Below are 16,756 nucleotides of genomic sequence, written 5' to 3'. Positions count from 1 at the left end.
AGCTGTTATGCTTCCATTTTATAAAAGTGGGGAAAAAGTGGTTCCAGGAAACTATAGACCAGTGGTTCTCAACCTTCTTAATGCCGCGACCCTTTAATACAGTTCCTCATGTTGTGGTGACCCCCAACCATAAAATTATTTTCGTTGCTACTTCATAACTGTAATTTTGCTACTGTTATGAACAGTAATGTAAATATCTGATATGCAGGGTGTATTTTCATTGTTACGAATTGAACATAATTAAAGCATAGTGATTAATCACAAAAACAATATAGCAATGCTCGCTGGAGAAGCTTACTCTTCCTTGCTCAAAAATGTTGGGAGGGAGGGAAGGAGAAGGAAGGAAGGAAGATTGAAGGGGAAACGAAGGAGATGGAGAAGGAAGGAGATTGAAGGGGGAAGAAAGGAAGGAGAGAGAGATTGAAGGGCAAAGGATGGAGATGGAGAAGGAAGGAAGATTGAAGGGGAAAGGAAGGAGATGGAGAATGAAGGAGATTGAAGGAGGAAGGAAGGAGAGAGAGATTGAAGGGAAAGGGATGGAGATGGAGATGGAAGGAAGGAAGGAAGGAAGAAAGATTGAAGGGGAAAGGAAGGAGATGGAGAAGGAAGGAAGGAGATGGAGAAGGAAGGAGATTGAAGGGGGGAGGCACTGCCAAGGGCGCACAAGCAGCTCCGCACAACTGCCCGGGGAGGGGGGGGATGCTCTGGTGGAGAGCCTGGTGGAGAGCCAAGAAGCGGCACATCCGGGGCCTCGGAAGCTGCGCGAAGGATCCACGCGCCTCGGAGCCGCCGGCTGCCCTCTCACACCCGCCAACCTGGAGCCCCCCATCCTCATCCCGGCACCTCTTGCCCTCTCCCAGCCGCCCCCCGGGACCTGCCCGCCCCTCCAGCCTCCTGAGCACCATCACAGCAGCGAGGTCGCAGGAGCCCCTTTCCACGCTGCGCAGCCCATCGCACGCAGGGACGCGGCCGGAGCGCCAGCTCCTGCTCAGAAGGCACCACTTCTCCCCTCCCAGCCCGGCCGGCTGGCCTCCGATGCATATGCGGGCATCGCCACCGCCTCACCCTCTTCCCCGCCCCCTGGCTGCTTCTAAGGCCCGGAGCCCGGAGAGCCGGGAAGGAGTCACTCCTGCCCGGCACCCCCATGGGGCCGAGGTAGCCTCCGACGGCGAGGGAGGCAGGCCGGGCGGCACGGGGGAGGCTCCTGCACAGTGCGGAGTGCGGCCAGGGGCAGAGCGCGGCCGGGCAACCAGGAGGCGTGGAGACCGGCTTGTCGCCACAGCTCAGCTCAGCCAGCAGCGGCGGCAGCGGCGGAGCAGCCCAGCGGCAGCGCCAGCAGCCGCCAAGACCTGGCTTGGCTCGGCTGCCCACTCAGCTGAGCCAGCCCAGGGTGGCGTCGGGGGCGCGCGCGATGGCGCTGCGGCGGCAGGAGCAGGCGCTGTTGGAGGAGAAGGGCGCCCTGGAGGCGGAGGAGCCGGAGGAGGAGGAGGAGGAGGAGGGTGGCGTCGGTGTCTCGGTTCCTAAGATCATCGGAAATATGTGTTTTCCGATGGTCTTAGGCGACCCCTGTGAAAGCGTTGTTCGACCCCCAAAAGGGTCGCGACTCGCAGGTTGAGAACCGCTGCTATAGACCAAAAAACTTGACATCAATATTCAGGAAACTCCTGGAAAAGATAAACACTGAATTTGTGAGCATCTAGAAATGAACCAGAAGCCGTCATGGGTTAAAAACAGATCATGCCAGACAAAACGTATTACCTTCTTTGACAAAATGACTAAATTAGTGGATCAGGGAAAATGCTGTAGATATAATATCTTTCAATAAGGCATTTGACAAAGTAGAACACAGACTATTTCTTGGTAAGGTATAACAGTGAGGGATAAATAGTACCACCATCAGATGAATTTGCATTTGGCTGATTAATTGCACTCAGCATGTAGTCCTCAATGGAACTACATCTATACAGAGAAAGACATACAGTGGGGTACCTCAAGGTTCTGTTTTGGGGTCAGTGCTCTTCAACATCTTCATAAATAATCTTGATGAGGGAATAGAAAGAGGGACTCATCAAATTTGCAGATGACATTAACTTGGGGGGAATTGCTAACACTTTGGAGGATAGATTCAACATCTTGGCAGACTTGAGCATTGGGCCCTAGCCAACAAGATGCAGTTCAGTGGTGTGAACTGTAAGGTCCTGCATTTAGACAGGAAAAATCAAATACACAGAATAGGACCTAGCTCACCAGTAGTAACTGTGAGAGAAATCTAGGTGTCCTGATGGACATCCACTTAGGTATGAGTCAGCAGTATGTGCAGCTGCCAAAAAAGACAATGCAATCATAGGCTGCATCAACAGAAGGACTGTATCAAGAACACAAGAAGTGATAGTACTGCTTAATTCTGTACAAATGAGGCTACACTTGGAATACATTCAAATCTGATCACCATGATATAGTGAAGATGCTGAGACCCTAGAAAGAGTGCAGAGAAGACCTATAAAGGTAAGGAGTCTGCAGGACAAATCATATGAGGAATGATTAAGGGAGCTAGATATGTCTGCAAATTTGAAGAGAAAAATTAGGGGTGATATGATAGCTGCCTCCCAGTACATGAGGAGCTGCTTATTCTCCAAAGCTCCTGAGGATGGGAGAAGAAGCATTGGGTAGAAGCTCATTAAGAGAGATACAGCTAGGAACTAAGGAGAACAATTAATCAATGGAAAAGCTTGCCTCCTGTAGCATAGTTTTCCTTAAAATCAATAATTCTTTTGATGTTCCACTTCATGTATAGTTAGATCTAAACTATTCTTCACTTGATGCCTTTCTTTACCCTCTGAAGGAAGAAGTTGTTCATAGGACAGATCAGGAATCTCCAAGAAGGGGCATAACTGACTTTGTTCCCAATAGATATATTAGTTTAATGAAAATCCTTTTCACTATCACTTCATTTCCACTGAAAGATCTGCAATTTGTTTCTTGGAAAATATTGTATCATTTACAGTTTCCTTTTGGATAGATGAGTGAGGTTATATACCAACATAAGACTTAAAACATGATACTTAAAACATTCTTCAATTTACTCATTTTTAATTTTAATTTAGAAATCCACTCGCCCTAGCACAAAGCACAAATTTGCATCAAAACCATCAACCAGGACCAGAGGGGAGTGACAGTTTACAATCAAGAGTTCCATAAGCTGGCCTGCCAGTTAGCAAATTAGCCCGAAGACATCCTGATAGAATGCTTCTAAGATGGGCTCAACAATATGTAACACAACACCTGCATCTCACGGGGAGCCCCCTGCACTCTACGCCAGTGGTATGTACTAGCTGGGGAGGTGGAAATCAACTTGGCTAGGAGTCACAGCCACAACGCCCACGGATGGCACTGTTCCTCCCCCCTGGAGAACGATGCCGCAAGAACACCTGGATGCCCATACGCCAACTCATTGGCTGCTTCAAATGTGGGAAGGGCAATGTGCCGCCGACTTGCCAAAACAACCCCAAAACCCAATGGCAACGCTAGGAAGAAAGTGGGAAAGCTCACCCCGAGGGCCCACAAGACGGTGGAGGGACTCGAAATCGTTGAGTTCTCCCTGCCTAGCTACAGAAACCAGGGAACTCTGACCATACTGGAGAGGAGCGACATGGACTCCAATAATGTCCCCCTAGTAAGTTGCCCTTGAACCCCGTAACCATTCCAGTCTGATTGTGCCGTCATTGGGCACCTAGGGGAAGGTGTTAGCTTTATTGGACTCGGGCTACACAAGGTGCATGGTGAGCTCTTAGATAGTAGAGAGTTCAGATACTGGTTGAATTGTCTCTATATAAAAATAATGATATAAGTCTGCCAGTTAGATTTATGGGCTGATGTTTTGGAGGTATAGGGTTTTCCCTCATTTCTTTGATGTAGAAGTTAAACAGCAAAAGATTTAAAATATACTCTTGTTTAACATCTTGAAGATAAGTGCCACAGCAGAAAGCTGACCTGAATGGTCAAGCCTTAATTAAATATATATGTTAGTAAGCAATATTTTTATGAATGCCAGCAGGAGTTTATTAATATCAATTGAAGCTTCTAATTATTTTTACACAACTTTTCTCCAGAAATGGAGTCAAAACTTTTTTTAAAATTAATAATGCAGCATTATGAAATTTATTTGCCAGAATGGACCAGCAAATGGCCACATGACGCTGCCCATTTCACCCTGGCTAACCCACCACAGCCGTTTGTCCATGGCTGATATATCGCCACCACAACTTCACTGCTTCTCCAAGATTGCCTAATCATGGCTGATGCATCGTAACCCAAGTCTTCACAGTCAATTCCCCCAGAGGACGATTAAATGTGCCTCTGGCGTTTCTAGCTCACTTTTGGCATGTGCCTGATGGGGAGAGGCATGGGGGCATTGGCAATGCTGTAAATCAGCAGTGTTTTAGCAGGTGCTGGGGGGCTGCAGTGTCACATTTGACAGCAGCATTTGGATGATGGGTGTGTGTGTGTAACAGAGAGGCTTTGCCAGCAGTGATATTACCACATTTTGGGCATTAAATTCTCACACAACATGAGGAAAAATCTATTAGTTTAGGGGCAGGGAGGGAAGGTCAAAACGTATGCATGTAGGCATAAGGCACAATGGGTAGCCTCCTATGTGCCACCATCCCCTTAGTTTGAAGAATGAGTATTTGACCCCCATGCAGCTCTACTGGGGCCCCAATCCCATGCTACCAAACACGCCCTCCCAATATGCCTCTTCCCCCTGACCCAATATATCTCTTCATTCAGAAACTGCTCCTTCTTTTATTTTCCACACCTGAAACATCTCTTGCACTTGTTTTTCCTTGCACTGTGAAGTTCTTTGCACTGGGGGAGGGGGGAAACTTAACAGCTGCCTTGAAAAAAGGGGGCAATCACCATCCCAGCAAGAGCAGATTAAATGCTGGGTGGGGGAGGTTGGCAGGAAGGGAGCCACAGCTCCAACAGAGTGTGTGTGTGTGTGTGTGTGTGTGTGTGTGAGAGAGAGAGAGAGAGAGAGAGAGAGAGAGAGAGAGAGAGAGAGAGAGAGAGAGAGAGAGAGAGAGAGAGAGAGAGAGAGAGAGAGAGAGAGAGAGAGAGAGAGAGCTCCTCCCAGTTGGTTGGCTACCAGAATCCATCACAGCTGCTGAACTTTGACAAAAAGGAAGCCAGAAAGAAAAAACAATGGGAAATTGAGAATCATTTTAAAGTAAGCCAGCAGCAACCTGAAACCTACCTTTCCAGCAAGAGACACACACCAACACACACATCTTTCCATGGCCAATCCCAAAGTTCATCCCAATCAAACTAACAAATGAAACACGATTAAGCATTAATGTTTAATTTAAACCCATGGAAGGGGTATGCATGTTGGTATGTATATCTCGCTGGAAAAACAGATTACAGATCCTGGTCATAAGAATAGTACATTTCAGCCACTCTCTTCATCTCCCACCCTGAGCTATTCAAATGCTGCTGGCAAAGCCTGTCATTCCCCTCCCCTTGCCATCCAAATGGTGCTGGTGAATGTTACACCGCAGCCCCCCAGCCCCTCTTATATCACCACTACTTTCCAGCACCGCTCCTGCTAATGCCCCCTGTGCCTCTTGTGGTCGGGCACGAACCAAAAGCGGGCCAGAAGTTAGAAGCACCAGAGGCACATTTAATCATCCATGGGGGAACTGGTCATGAAGACTTGGGTCTTGATGCATCAGCCATGATTAGGCAGCCTCGGAGAAGCAGCGGAGAAGTTGTGGTGGAGGTATATCACCAGTGGAGGACCAGCCATGCACAAAGGGCTGTTGTGGGTCAGCCGTGCTGGAAAATCCAGGGTGAAATGGGCAGGGTCATATGGCTGTGAAGAATTGTTCCAGACCCTTTATTTGCTGCCCATCTTGAAATTCTAGATAACACTGAGCATCTTATAGTAAGATAAAATATACGAATATCCAAACAATTATAAATAGAAAAACATTATAAAATTACAAAAATTAAAACAAACTAAAATGATAGGCTTAGAGATGAGGGGGCATACCTTCTTTGTTAATGTACCAACCACCTCCAGCCAACAGCTTCTCCCTCATGACCCCAAGCCAGCCAGCATAGTTAGGTTTTAAGGCTTTTTCTGAAGGCTTAAAAGAGACGAGGTAATAAGAAGTTCCAAAGAGCAAAAGTCATAGCAGAAAAGGCTCTTCTCCTGGATCTCATCAACCAAAATTCTGTGGCTGACGGGATCCATAGTAGGCCCTTTCTGTCAGCACGAGTGGAGCAGCTGATCCCATGGTGGAAAGACAATTCCACAGGAATCATGGTCCCATGCCATAAAGGACTTTAAAAGATAGTAACCAACATCTTGAATTGCACCCGCAAGTGGATTGGCAGCCAGTACAGCTCACATAACAGTGTGTTACAAATGCCATCCTAGGATCATCTAAAACTGCCTGCACTGTGCTTTTTGACAATCATACCTTCCAAATACGCTTCAAGAGTGGCCCCAAATACAGCACATTGCAATAATCCAAGCAGGAGAGGACCAAGATGTAAGTGACTGAGTGCAGGATCTCATGATACAGAAAAGGATATAATTGGCGCATAACAGAGATGTGCAAAGGCTCTCCTAGCTATGATTGCCTCGGCTCTTTGAGCAGGAGTTATGAGTCTAGACTGAAGAAACTCTCAGCTGTGGATTGGATCTATCTGGGTTAGTGCCACTCCACCCAAACTAAAGATGATAAACATCTGGATCCAGAAGCTCCACATATTTTACCAGGGCTCAGTTGCAGTCTGATGTCTCCCATTCAGGCCCCCACAGCCATCAGGTATTGTGAAAGGCAGCTACAGCATCCCTTGGGTACCAGGGGTGAAGATGTAAAGCTGAGTATCATCAGCATATTGATGATATCTCATCCCATTGTGTTGTATGATCTCACCCAGCATGTAGAAGCTAAAAAGGAGTGGAGAGAATACCATGCCCTGTGGAACCTCACAAAGAACCAGTCTATTAACTCAGATTGTAACCGGTCATGGGGAAAGAAACTAAATTGGTGCAACACTGTATCTCCCAGTCCCAAGTCTGGCAGCTGGTCCAAAAGGATACCATGGTTGATGGCATCGAAAGCTGCAGAAAGGTCAAGAAGAGCAAGAATGGATGGACTGCCTCTATTCTACTGTCAGCAGAGATCATCAATTAGTATGACCAATGTTGTTTCTGTCATATGACCAGGTCTGAAACCTGACTGAAAGGAAGCTAGGTAATCTGTGTCATCCAAGACCTTCTGGAGCTGCAACACAATCAGTTTTTCCATCACCTTGTCTAGAAAGGGAAGGTGGGAAACTGGATGACAATTGTCCAGTATAGTAATCCCCCAAGTACGAACGTTCGTTTAGCAAGTTTTCACAAAAACAAATTTATTCAGAAAGGATACTTACATTAGAAATTCAAAATTGTGAGCAAAAAGAGGCCTCTGCAGCCATGTGACTTGGATTCAGTTACAGCTGCAAGTTGTGGCCATTTTTAACTCTGTGACTTGCCTGGGCCAGTCGGGTTACGAATGCAATTTCCTGAAGTTGGGTGTGTGTGTGTGTTTTGGTCCCTGGTCACATGGCCAAACAAGAGCTGAGTGGCACCAGTTTGTTTTTGCTTTTTTGGTGCTGCGTGGAGAATCTGCTGCTGTCTGGGCTTCAGGACTGCTTCTTTAAGCATTTTAAAATATATATATATTTGTTATTCTATAGTGCTTGCTGTCTGCAAGCACTTTGGCAATTGCTCTACTTTTTAAATACTGTAATTTGCAAACTATTGTATTTGTAAGTACAGTATTTTCAAAGATAAAGTTTGTTTCCATTTTCCTTGAAACTGCTTGTAGGAATACTAACCAGGATCTATACAAAGTATTCTACAATGTTGTGTTTCCTTGTTTTTATTTTAGAGATTAGTGTATATTGCTGTAGATTGTAGGTTTTAAATTTAAATTGCCTCCAGAAGTTGTTGGTGCCCCATCACTGGAAGCTTTTAAGAAGAGTGTCAAGGTTGAATTGTTATGATGCTTGCTAACTTCATTAGCTGCTCAACTTGCCAAAGAAAAGGGGGGGGGAGAGATAGTCTGGGAAAGGAATGTTTCAGAAAGCCATCTATGGACTGTGAGAACCAAGGTCATCCAAAGCAGGTGTCTGGCAGAGAAGTGGACCGTTCCCATAACAATCAGAAAGAATGTAATTAGCCAGTGAACACATGGTGGGTGGGGGTTATGAAAAGCTATTGGTAACTAACCAGAATTTTGTGCAGGAAACTTAGAGTTGATATTACTTCTTCAGTGCCGGGATGTGTATTCAATAAAAATTTATCTCTTATGGCATCTCAAGGCCGTAGATTTTCTTTAATATTGAATTTGCCAGCCAAGACTGGATAGGCATTTATCAGAAATTCTTTGTTGGGGAAACAGTGGGTTAGACTAGAGGACCTCAAGGTCCCTTCCATCTCTATTACTGTTGCAACCTGAGAGTTCTGCAAATCCCTCCCCCATCTCCCTTTGTGTACCTGGCTGGAGACTCTTAAGCTAATTAGTGGCAAGTGATTGTGTTTTTTTTTAAGCACTTGCTCTGGGCAGTTGAAAATGCTTGAGCTAACTACAATAGCAGCAGTTGTTTTTTTAAAAAAAGCAAAAAAACAATTGCAATGGCTGCAAGCCCAGCTTGGAGGCAATTTAGTTCCTGAGCTGGCTGCACCCCAAAAAGCTAATGGGCGGCCGGCAGGAAAGCCTCTCAGTTCAATTAACTTAACTGAACGTGGCAGCGATCAATTAACAAATTGGAGAAAATTGTAAGTCAGGTCTTTGTTCATTTAACAACCCATTTCATTCAATTAATGAATTTGATTTAAAAAATTTGTAAAATTGAATCTGATTCAGTTGATGAATTTTTTGACTTATGAGCCTAATGGGCAGGCTCCATAAGGTTCGTACCTCGAGGATTACTTGTACAGTAGGGTCTAATGATGGCTTCGTAAGGGAGAGACAGACCATGGCCTCTTTAAAGGATGTCAGGAACTTCCCCTCCTGCAGTGATGCTTTAACTGTTCCTTGCACCCACCCAGAATTCACTGTTCTGGAAGTTTTCAATAATCAAGAGGGACAGAGATCAAATAAGCATGTAATTGCACTGACAGTCCCAAAGATCCTATCTACTTCATCAAACTGCTCCCATATAATAGGGTAAATCCATTCCCTGGGCATTTCAAATGGAATTACACCACACTTGGACTCCAATCAAGAGTGAATCTGAGTGATTTTATCCATCAAGTATTGCACAAACTCTTCTGTGAGGCCCTGAAGATGATTGTCTGAGACCTTTCCCCAAAGTGGGACCAGATGCCCTGAACAAGGCCAATGGGTGACACTCTGTGGATGCAATGTGCAGAGAAATACTGATATTTCACTGCTTTTATTGCACAAGGTACGCCTTAATCACAGTTTTAGTATGTGTTTGGATTCATTCTTTGTTTTCCACCAATGTTACTTCTGTTGTCAACTCTTTTCAGTTCCTTGTGGACCATCGGGAGTGTTGGGGCTGATGTGCCAGGGGAAGGCACATAAGTACAATTCTGTTCAGGACTTCAGATGTTCTCTGATTCCAGGTTGCAGCCAAAGGCTCCACAAGAGCATACAGCAATGTCTCTGGGATCTCCCCCAGCTCTCTTTGGAACCCAAGTGGATTCATCAGTCACCGAGACAGACCATATGAATAAGTCTAGTGCTCCCCACAGTGGGGGGCAGTATAAGAGAATCTCAAAATCATCAGGGCTTGGTCTGACCATGAAAAAGGGGATATTGACAGATCCCCCATCAGGTCACGTTGCCACTGCTCCAACATGAAGATTATATCTGGAGTACGACCATGTAGAGTCAGGCCATGGATGTCTTGTGATCGATCCATGGCCATCATGGTGGCCATGAATTCCTGAGATATAGAGTTTGGGAACAGTGAGGGAGAAGCAAAACAATTTAGGGAAGAAACAAAGCCATTATAGAAAAGATGTTTGAGTCTAGAGAAGAGGAAAAAAGAAACTCACTCTAGTTACAGTTGAATGTAGGAGAATTATTTTGATTAGCTTTTAAAATTCTGTAATGTTATATTACCAGCAATAAATATATTTCCAGAAATCCAAGGGATTCTTGTTTCCTGAGCTTTCCAGCCTCTGAGGGCTTGACAGTCTGCATTAAAAATGGCTAACATTAAACTTAACTAATAAAATGCAGTTTTCTCAAAAGGGAGATTTTACAACTAATGATTTAAAGCAGGGGTATCAAACTGGCGGCCCATAGGCCGAATGCATACGCGCAGGTCACGCCCACCCTGACTCCACAAAGTCAAAAAAGTCACAATACGTCATGAGATGTGATCGAGTTTCACACCCGTGATTTAAAACATCAAGATTTGGTTATAAGACACCTATAAAGCCATGGCTTATCTTCCAAAATCATGTCCATAAACACCAAGAATTCAATTGAAAATAAAATAAAATAAAATGGCCAAAATCTCATGAGAATTTGACATTCCACAAAACTTCAAAAAATCTGGATATGAAGTTCAGCAAATCTTGTGGATTTAAAAGTCTTTTAACAATTCAGAAGATTTTGTTGGGGTGGGGGAACTACTTAGATCATTGAAGGTTGGTAACCTCTATGACAAAGTATTATATCACTATAGTAATTATTATAAATTTATTTATGTTGACCATTATGATTAACCACACTTAATAACTCTGATATCAACATCATTTAAAATTAAAGAACTGAGATTTCTTTCAGTTAACCACAATATGTTGTCATTATTTACTTACAATAGCATCTATTTGTTCCAGAATTTTCATAAACTGCTCAGCAATTCCCTTTATCCGCTTATCCAACTGACTAAGAGCTTCAGTTTGATTATTCTTTGCAAGAAAATCCTATATGAAAAATACACTGTTTACATTATGCTTATTCATAAGTTAATTGGAATAGGCATTTTTATTATTATAGCTGTAAGAGCTATGTTCCTATAATATCCATAATTCTGTAATTCCATGTATACAACAGGCAATATGTGTCCAACTTTCTATGGAGAAAAGCACTGACTCATATGAATATAAATGACATTTACTAATATACCTCAGTAAGCATGATACACCATTGACTTACATTTGTTCATCAACATCACATACTCAAACTTCCTTCATGTGCAGGCTTCTATTCTCTCATATTTTCTTCTCTCCCTACAAGCTGGCTGTCTTCTACATCAACAAGCTGGCTGTCTTCTACATCAACTCTGAATCTATACAGTCCTTCCCCAATATCACATGTACAGATCACACATAGTCTTACAATTCCGCACCATTAATTGGGAGAGTTACTTTCAGATATAGGCTCTATTATAATGTTAATAACACTCATAGACAAAGACATATCACTCTTCCCTTACTGGAAGCACCTTCCCAAATCTCAGTTAGATTAAATCTATCACAATTCTAGACTAAAATATGCATGATCTGCGTTACACCTACACATATCTCAGAGTCATACCTCCAGAGCCCTACATATTATATAGCAATCATTCTAAACAAAATTCATTTTCATATTCATATAGAGATACTTTTGACCATATATTTTGCTAGATTTTGTCAGATTCTAAATTGAAAAATCTATCCCTGACTTTTACAAATATATATTAACTATTGAAATGTAAAGTAACTTACTTTCTGAATCTCTCTAAGCTCTTTATTTACTTCATCTATTTTTTTAGCAAGCTGTTCCACTGCTTTCTCCAAAACTTTTAATTTCTTTAATTCAGTCTCCTCCTCAGGACTGTTCTGTTAAGAGAAGAAAACATTACATCATGAAGTACCTGGCTTGCGGGGGTGGATGCATTCAAATAAAAGGCAAAAATATTATAATCACAGAACAATATATAAGGGAACAACTGAATGTCAGCCATAAATCACAACAAAATTTACAGTAAAACATACAATGAACAGGAAGCTATATGATATAAGTACACACTATTCCATTTGGCCTTAAACGGATGTCTACTGTTACAGTCCAAATGACTGAATATAACTGCTCTGCAATCTATGGGGAAAGTGAGATGCTAAGCTAGCTTTTCTGGTTTCAAATTGCTACATATTTGCCTATAGATAGGTTTCTGAAACAGATAATAATCTCCAATTGTCAAAATCTAAAGTTTTTGCTTTAGTATAATCCCTGCTTGATTACTGATACTACAATAAGTTAAAATATATTTATGCCTAAGAAAGATAGGGCATTTTTTTCATGACATCTTCCAAATCCTACTTCTAAGAAGCAAGTATGAGATTACATTGCAGAATCATTTTATTACAGATGTTGAATATTATAATACTAATATATTATTTTGCAAACCATTTTTGCATATTTTCTAACCAAAATATTCTCCCTTTCTTTAACATGTTTCAGGATTGACTGATATGATTGACGGGAAGAAAGTAGTTACCTTGAGTCTGAAGCAGGAGACTCTGAAATAACAGAACATCCAGACAACTTTAATGGCAAATATTAAAGGGCTTCCTATGACCATAGTGGACGGATGATAAATGCCCAGGGAGGTTTGTCTCTCTGGAATGGTATTTTTTTCAACTTAATAACAGAAGAAAAGGGCATTCCTTTAGTTTATATGATTCTCCTTGGTAAGAGACAGTCCTAGAATCACCCCAGAAGATCCTCCAGATAGCAGTAGTCTGCAAAAAGCTTCAGGAACTGTGCTTCGGAGCAGCTGGTAAGCCGTTCAGCTGGGGGTTGGGCTGAATCACTTCATTGTTGAAAAAGAAGCCATTTTGGAATTTATTTTTCAGACAGTAATTTGTGTCTTTCATTTCTTAATTTATGGGATTATCTGTATTAGCTAAAAGAGGCTTGTTTTAGTCAGTCTGCTGTGACTAAATGCACCATTTTTGAGACTTTATTGTTATAACAAGGAAGAGGGTTGCTGAAGGCATGCTAAAATAAGTATGGAGTATCGTTTTTTAAAAAATTTGATGAAGAAACATAATGGAAATCTGTGACTTTATTTTACTATACTTAAGTAATCTGTTGATTTGAATTGCTTTATTGTGGGTGACTGAAACTTTTCAGTTTTTATGAACTCTGGCTAGGAATCAATAACTACTTTATAAAAAAAAATATTCTTTGACCACAAGAGGGAGCTAAGAAAATGGTTAAAAACAAGCATATTTTTATATAAACTAATTTACTTTATAGACCAATTATGTTCTAAGGATGTCATGAAGGAAGATATATTGTAGATGATATAAAAGAAGAGCAAGAGGTGCAATCATGTATTAAAGGTATCAAATCACTGATACAATTTCACAAAAACCTGACAATGTAAAGCAGGAGTCCCCAACTTGTGGGTTGCGGCCCACTACTGGGCCGTCGTCTATTGGTCGCCAGCATTTGCAGCCCTGCCTGCACAAGAAATGTTATGAGTGTCACAGGCATTTGTGGCCCCATTGCGCGAGCATTGCCACGAGCATCATGGGTGTTTGCAGCCCCACTTGCATGAGTGTTGCCACAAGTGTTGCGGGTGTTTGCAACCCCATGAGAACCATGAGTGTCATGGGTGCTTGCAGCCCCACTTGCACAAGTGCTCATGGCCCTGCTCATGTGAGCAAGGCCACAAACATCGGCAACACTCGCACAAGTGGGTCTGTATGCGTGCGCACACACTCATGCACCGGCAAGTCACTCACACGGCCCAGTGGCCAATTGGTGCTCGTGTGCATGCACACACACACACACACCTGCCCCTCCCACAAAACCATCCCTTCTTTTCCTCTCCCCCCCCCCCGAGCCGCCAACCTGAAAAGGTTGGGGAATTCTGATGTAAATGACTTAACTGCAACTATGGAATACAAATATGACACCAATCTTTATTATGATGGTGCATTAAATCCAACCCTCCCAGTGCAACTGAAACAAATGTTCCAAGTAAATCCACAACTCTCAAGAGGACAAGTTTGGGACTTTTTCTTCAGGGATACTAACAAGGATGAAAATTCTTTGAGAAAAAGAGATTTGACAGTCATTCCAGAGAAGCATAAAATTTTGTTCTCTGAGGATAAGTGAAAGGGAGTGACTTAAACTTAATGAAGCAACTGGAGTTAGGGCAGCTCTTTACAAATCTGATATATGTAATTGAAAGGAATTCTAATGTAGTTTTGTGTTTATATAGTGGGTTTGAACATTTTTTATACATACAATGCTTAAGTAATTCTTAAAATTTGTAAATTCTATTGAAAGTGAATTTGAAGGTATAAATGTTAGGAGGAAGTAAAAAATGATGTACTAAAATTTATTGATTTTAGAAATATTTTCAAAGAAAAGTCTTGAGTCTTAAAATGGGTTTAAACAAAAGGTTTTTCTCCTTTAAAGTTAAAGAACCTGAGACAGTTAATAAATTTGGTTAATATAAATGATAGTTCATAAAGATTAATAAGTACAAACAGAAATATATATTATTTCCCACAACAAAGGAAAAAAAGTAGAGACAGTTAAATCGATTGCTTTATTTTAAAAAAAGAACCTAATCTTCTTTCCATTTGCAAATTACTTCTGGATTTTGTGATTGTGATAAAAAATGAAATTTTGATTTTGCTGATTAGATGGGGTTGTGCTGATTAGAAATGGCTAGTAATCATTACATAAAGGTAAAAAGCTGATGCTCTATTTTTATTATCGAAAGTCAACACCTTTTTTTCCCTTCTAGTCCATTCTTTCTCCTTTCTCTTTTTTCTCCCCTAGTTTCCCATTTGTTAAAATTTTCTTTGTATTTTATATTCTGATAAACTAATAAATTTTGTAACAGAGAACTTTAAAGGCCAATATTAATCAGTTTTTAAAACCCCAAAGTCTTAGGTTTTTGGACCAGAAAGTTGAAAACCTCTTAAATCTTAGCCTCCTCGGTATGGAAGGGATTTTAAAATCATCATAATGAAATGGGGATCTTTAAGGAATTGCTCTGACATGGCTAGATATACTAAAGAAAAGATTGTCAATGTTTTAGACTCCATTCCTATCACTTATAACCTAGCAGGGGAAAAAAATCTGTTCTGAAGCTGTAAACATTTCTTTGGGGAAAAAACTGATAAAAGTTTAAAAAATAATAAATCCATGATGAGCAGGGTATTCTTTTTAAAAAGGAATAAGATTTAGACAATTTTACTAAGCAAATTGGATGCAAATACAGTTTGTCCTAAACCATTTCTTTAGTGACTATTTGAAGTAACAACAGCACTGAAAAATGACTTACTTATAACTGGTTCTTAAACTTACAACTGTTGAAACATCCCCACAGTCATGTGATCAAAATATGGGCACCTGGCAACTGAAGAAGAAACTTTCCTGTCTCAATTCTCTGGGTATCTGGGTTCCTGTGGAAAACTTTGGAGCAGCGTGAATAGACTCGGTTAGTCTTCAGCTAGGGGCAGGCAACCAAGAAGCAAGATTACTATGGAAGAATCAGAGATTTTTAATTATTTTTAAAATGGACAATAAATTGTGTCTTCCATCTCTTAGGCATTTAATTTTGTTGATTTTTTCTACTTTAAAGGGGACTTTTTTTTGCTGCAGCCTGCTTATTTTTTTCAAACTGCATCATTATAGAAGCTCCATGATTTTAAAATGGCAGGGAGGAAAGATAATGGAGATGAACCAGAATTACGAAGCTTAAAACTATTTTCACATTTTTGAAACATAATGACTTAAACATTTTTGAGGAGTCTATTCCTTTTACATTGACTTTGCCTGAAGTTTTTGAATAAAAACCTTTATAACTAGTGATTTTAAGAAGTTTGTTGTGGGAGAAAAAGAATTCTGATTGGACAGGAAATAATATCAGAATTAAAGCTGTTTGATTTTAATGGAATATTTGACCACAAGAGAGAGCCAAGACAGAATATTGCTTGTACTGGTAAGGTATAATTTAATGGAACAAATTTCTAGAGCTACTATTTGACCACAAAAGGGCAACAAGGATCGCAAAATTGTCTGCAAGCAATTAATTTAACTTTAACAAACTGAGCCTTTTTTTTTTTTTTCAATATAAGATTTTTATTATTTTTCATCATAAAAAAAAACCATCACAAATGTTACACAATGCTATATGAAAGACCCCCCACCCCCCACCCCCCCGGACTTCACAAACCTAATCCCAGGATAATATTCAGATATAAGTAAACAAATATTAGTATCTCTAACTCCACAAAGTATATTATTCTACATGAGTAGGTAAAATATATAAAAGAAAAAAAAAGAAAATTTTTTCTAAAAGCCTAAATTATATTCCACCACTCTATGCTTCTTTTGAATATAAACAATCCATCTTCTCCATATTAATAAAAATTGTTCATTTGAGTAATTCTTCAAATAGGCCGAAATCTTTGCCATTTCAGCAAGGTACGAAACTTTCAATCTCCAGTCTTCCATTGTAGGTAAAATTTTACTCTTCCAATTTTGAGCTATCAACAAACGAGCAGCAGTCAAGCAATATAACATCAAATTCGTTTCTTTTACATCCAAATTTTGTGTGATACCTAGGAGAAACAACTGAGGCGAGAAAGTAATTCTTCTTTTGAAAATTTGCTGTAAGTTCCACCACAATTTTATCCAAAAGGCCTTAATAACCTTGCAAGTCCACCACATATGGAAAAAAGTTGCATCTTGTTGTCCAC

General features: G+C 41.0%; 1 protein-coding gene across 3 annotated transcripts in view; it reads right to left on the bottom strand.

Moving 5' to 3' along the window:
* The window catches only part of BAG1 (BCL2 associated athanogene 1), a 75,560-nt gene that overhangs the window by 12,714 nt on the left and 46,090 nt on the right, over positions 1-16,756 (bottom strand). For 2 of the 3 annotated variants that reach the window (XM_015818192.1, XM_015818208.1), the window contains exons 4-6: positions 11,750-11,863; positions 10,856-10,963; positions 6,053-6,149 (exon numbers count right to left, since the gene is read on the bottom strand). In XM_015818192.1, coding sequence (XP_015673678.1) covers positions 6,053-6,149; positions 10,856-10,963; positions 11,750-11,863 — 319 coding nt within the window. The remainder of the gene's footprint in view (positions 1-6,052; positions 6,150-10,855; positions 10,964-11,749; positions 11,864-16,756) is intronic. The other variant, XM_015818199.1, reaches the window with a different exon arrangement.

This window comes from Protobothrops mucrosquamatus, unplaced genomic scaffold (genome assembly GCF_001527695.2).
Source record: "Protobothrops mucrosquamatus isolate PMUCROS unplaced genomic scaffold, P.Mucros_1.0 scaffold_134, whole genome shotgun sequence".
NCBI lineage: Eukaryota > Metazoa > Chordata > Lepidosauria > Squamata > Viperidae > Protobothrops > Protobothrops mucrosquamatus.
This window is presented reverse-complemented; position numbering and strand designations above follow the sequence as displayed.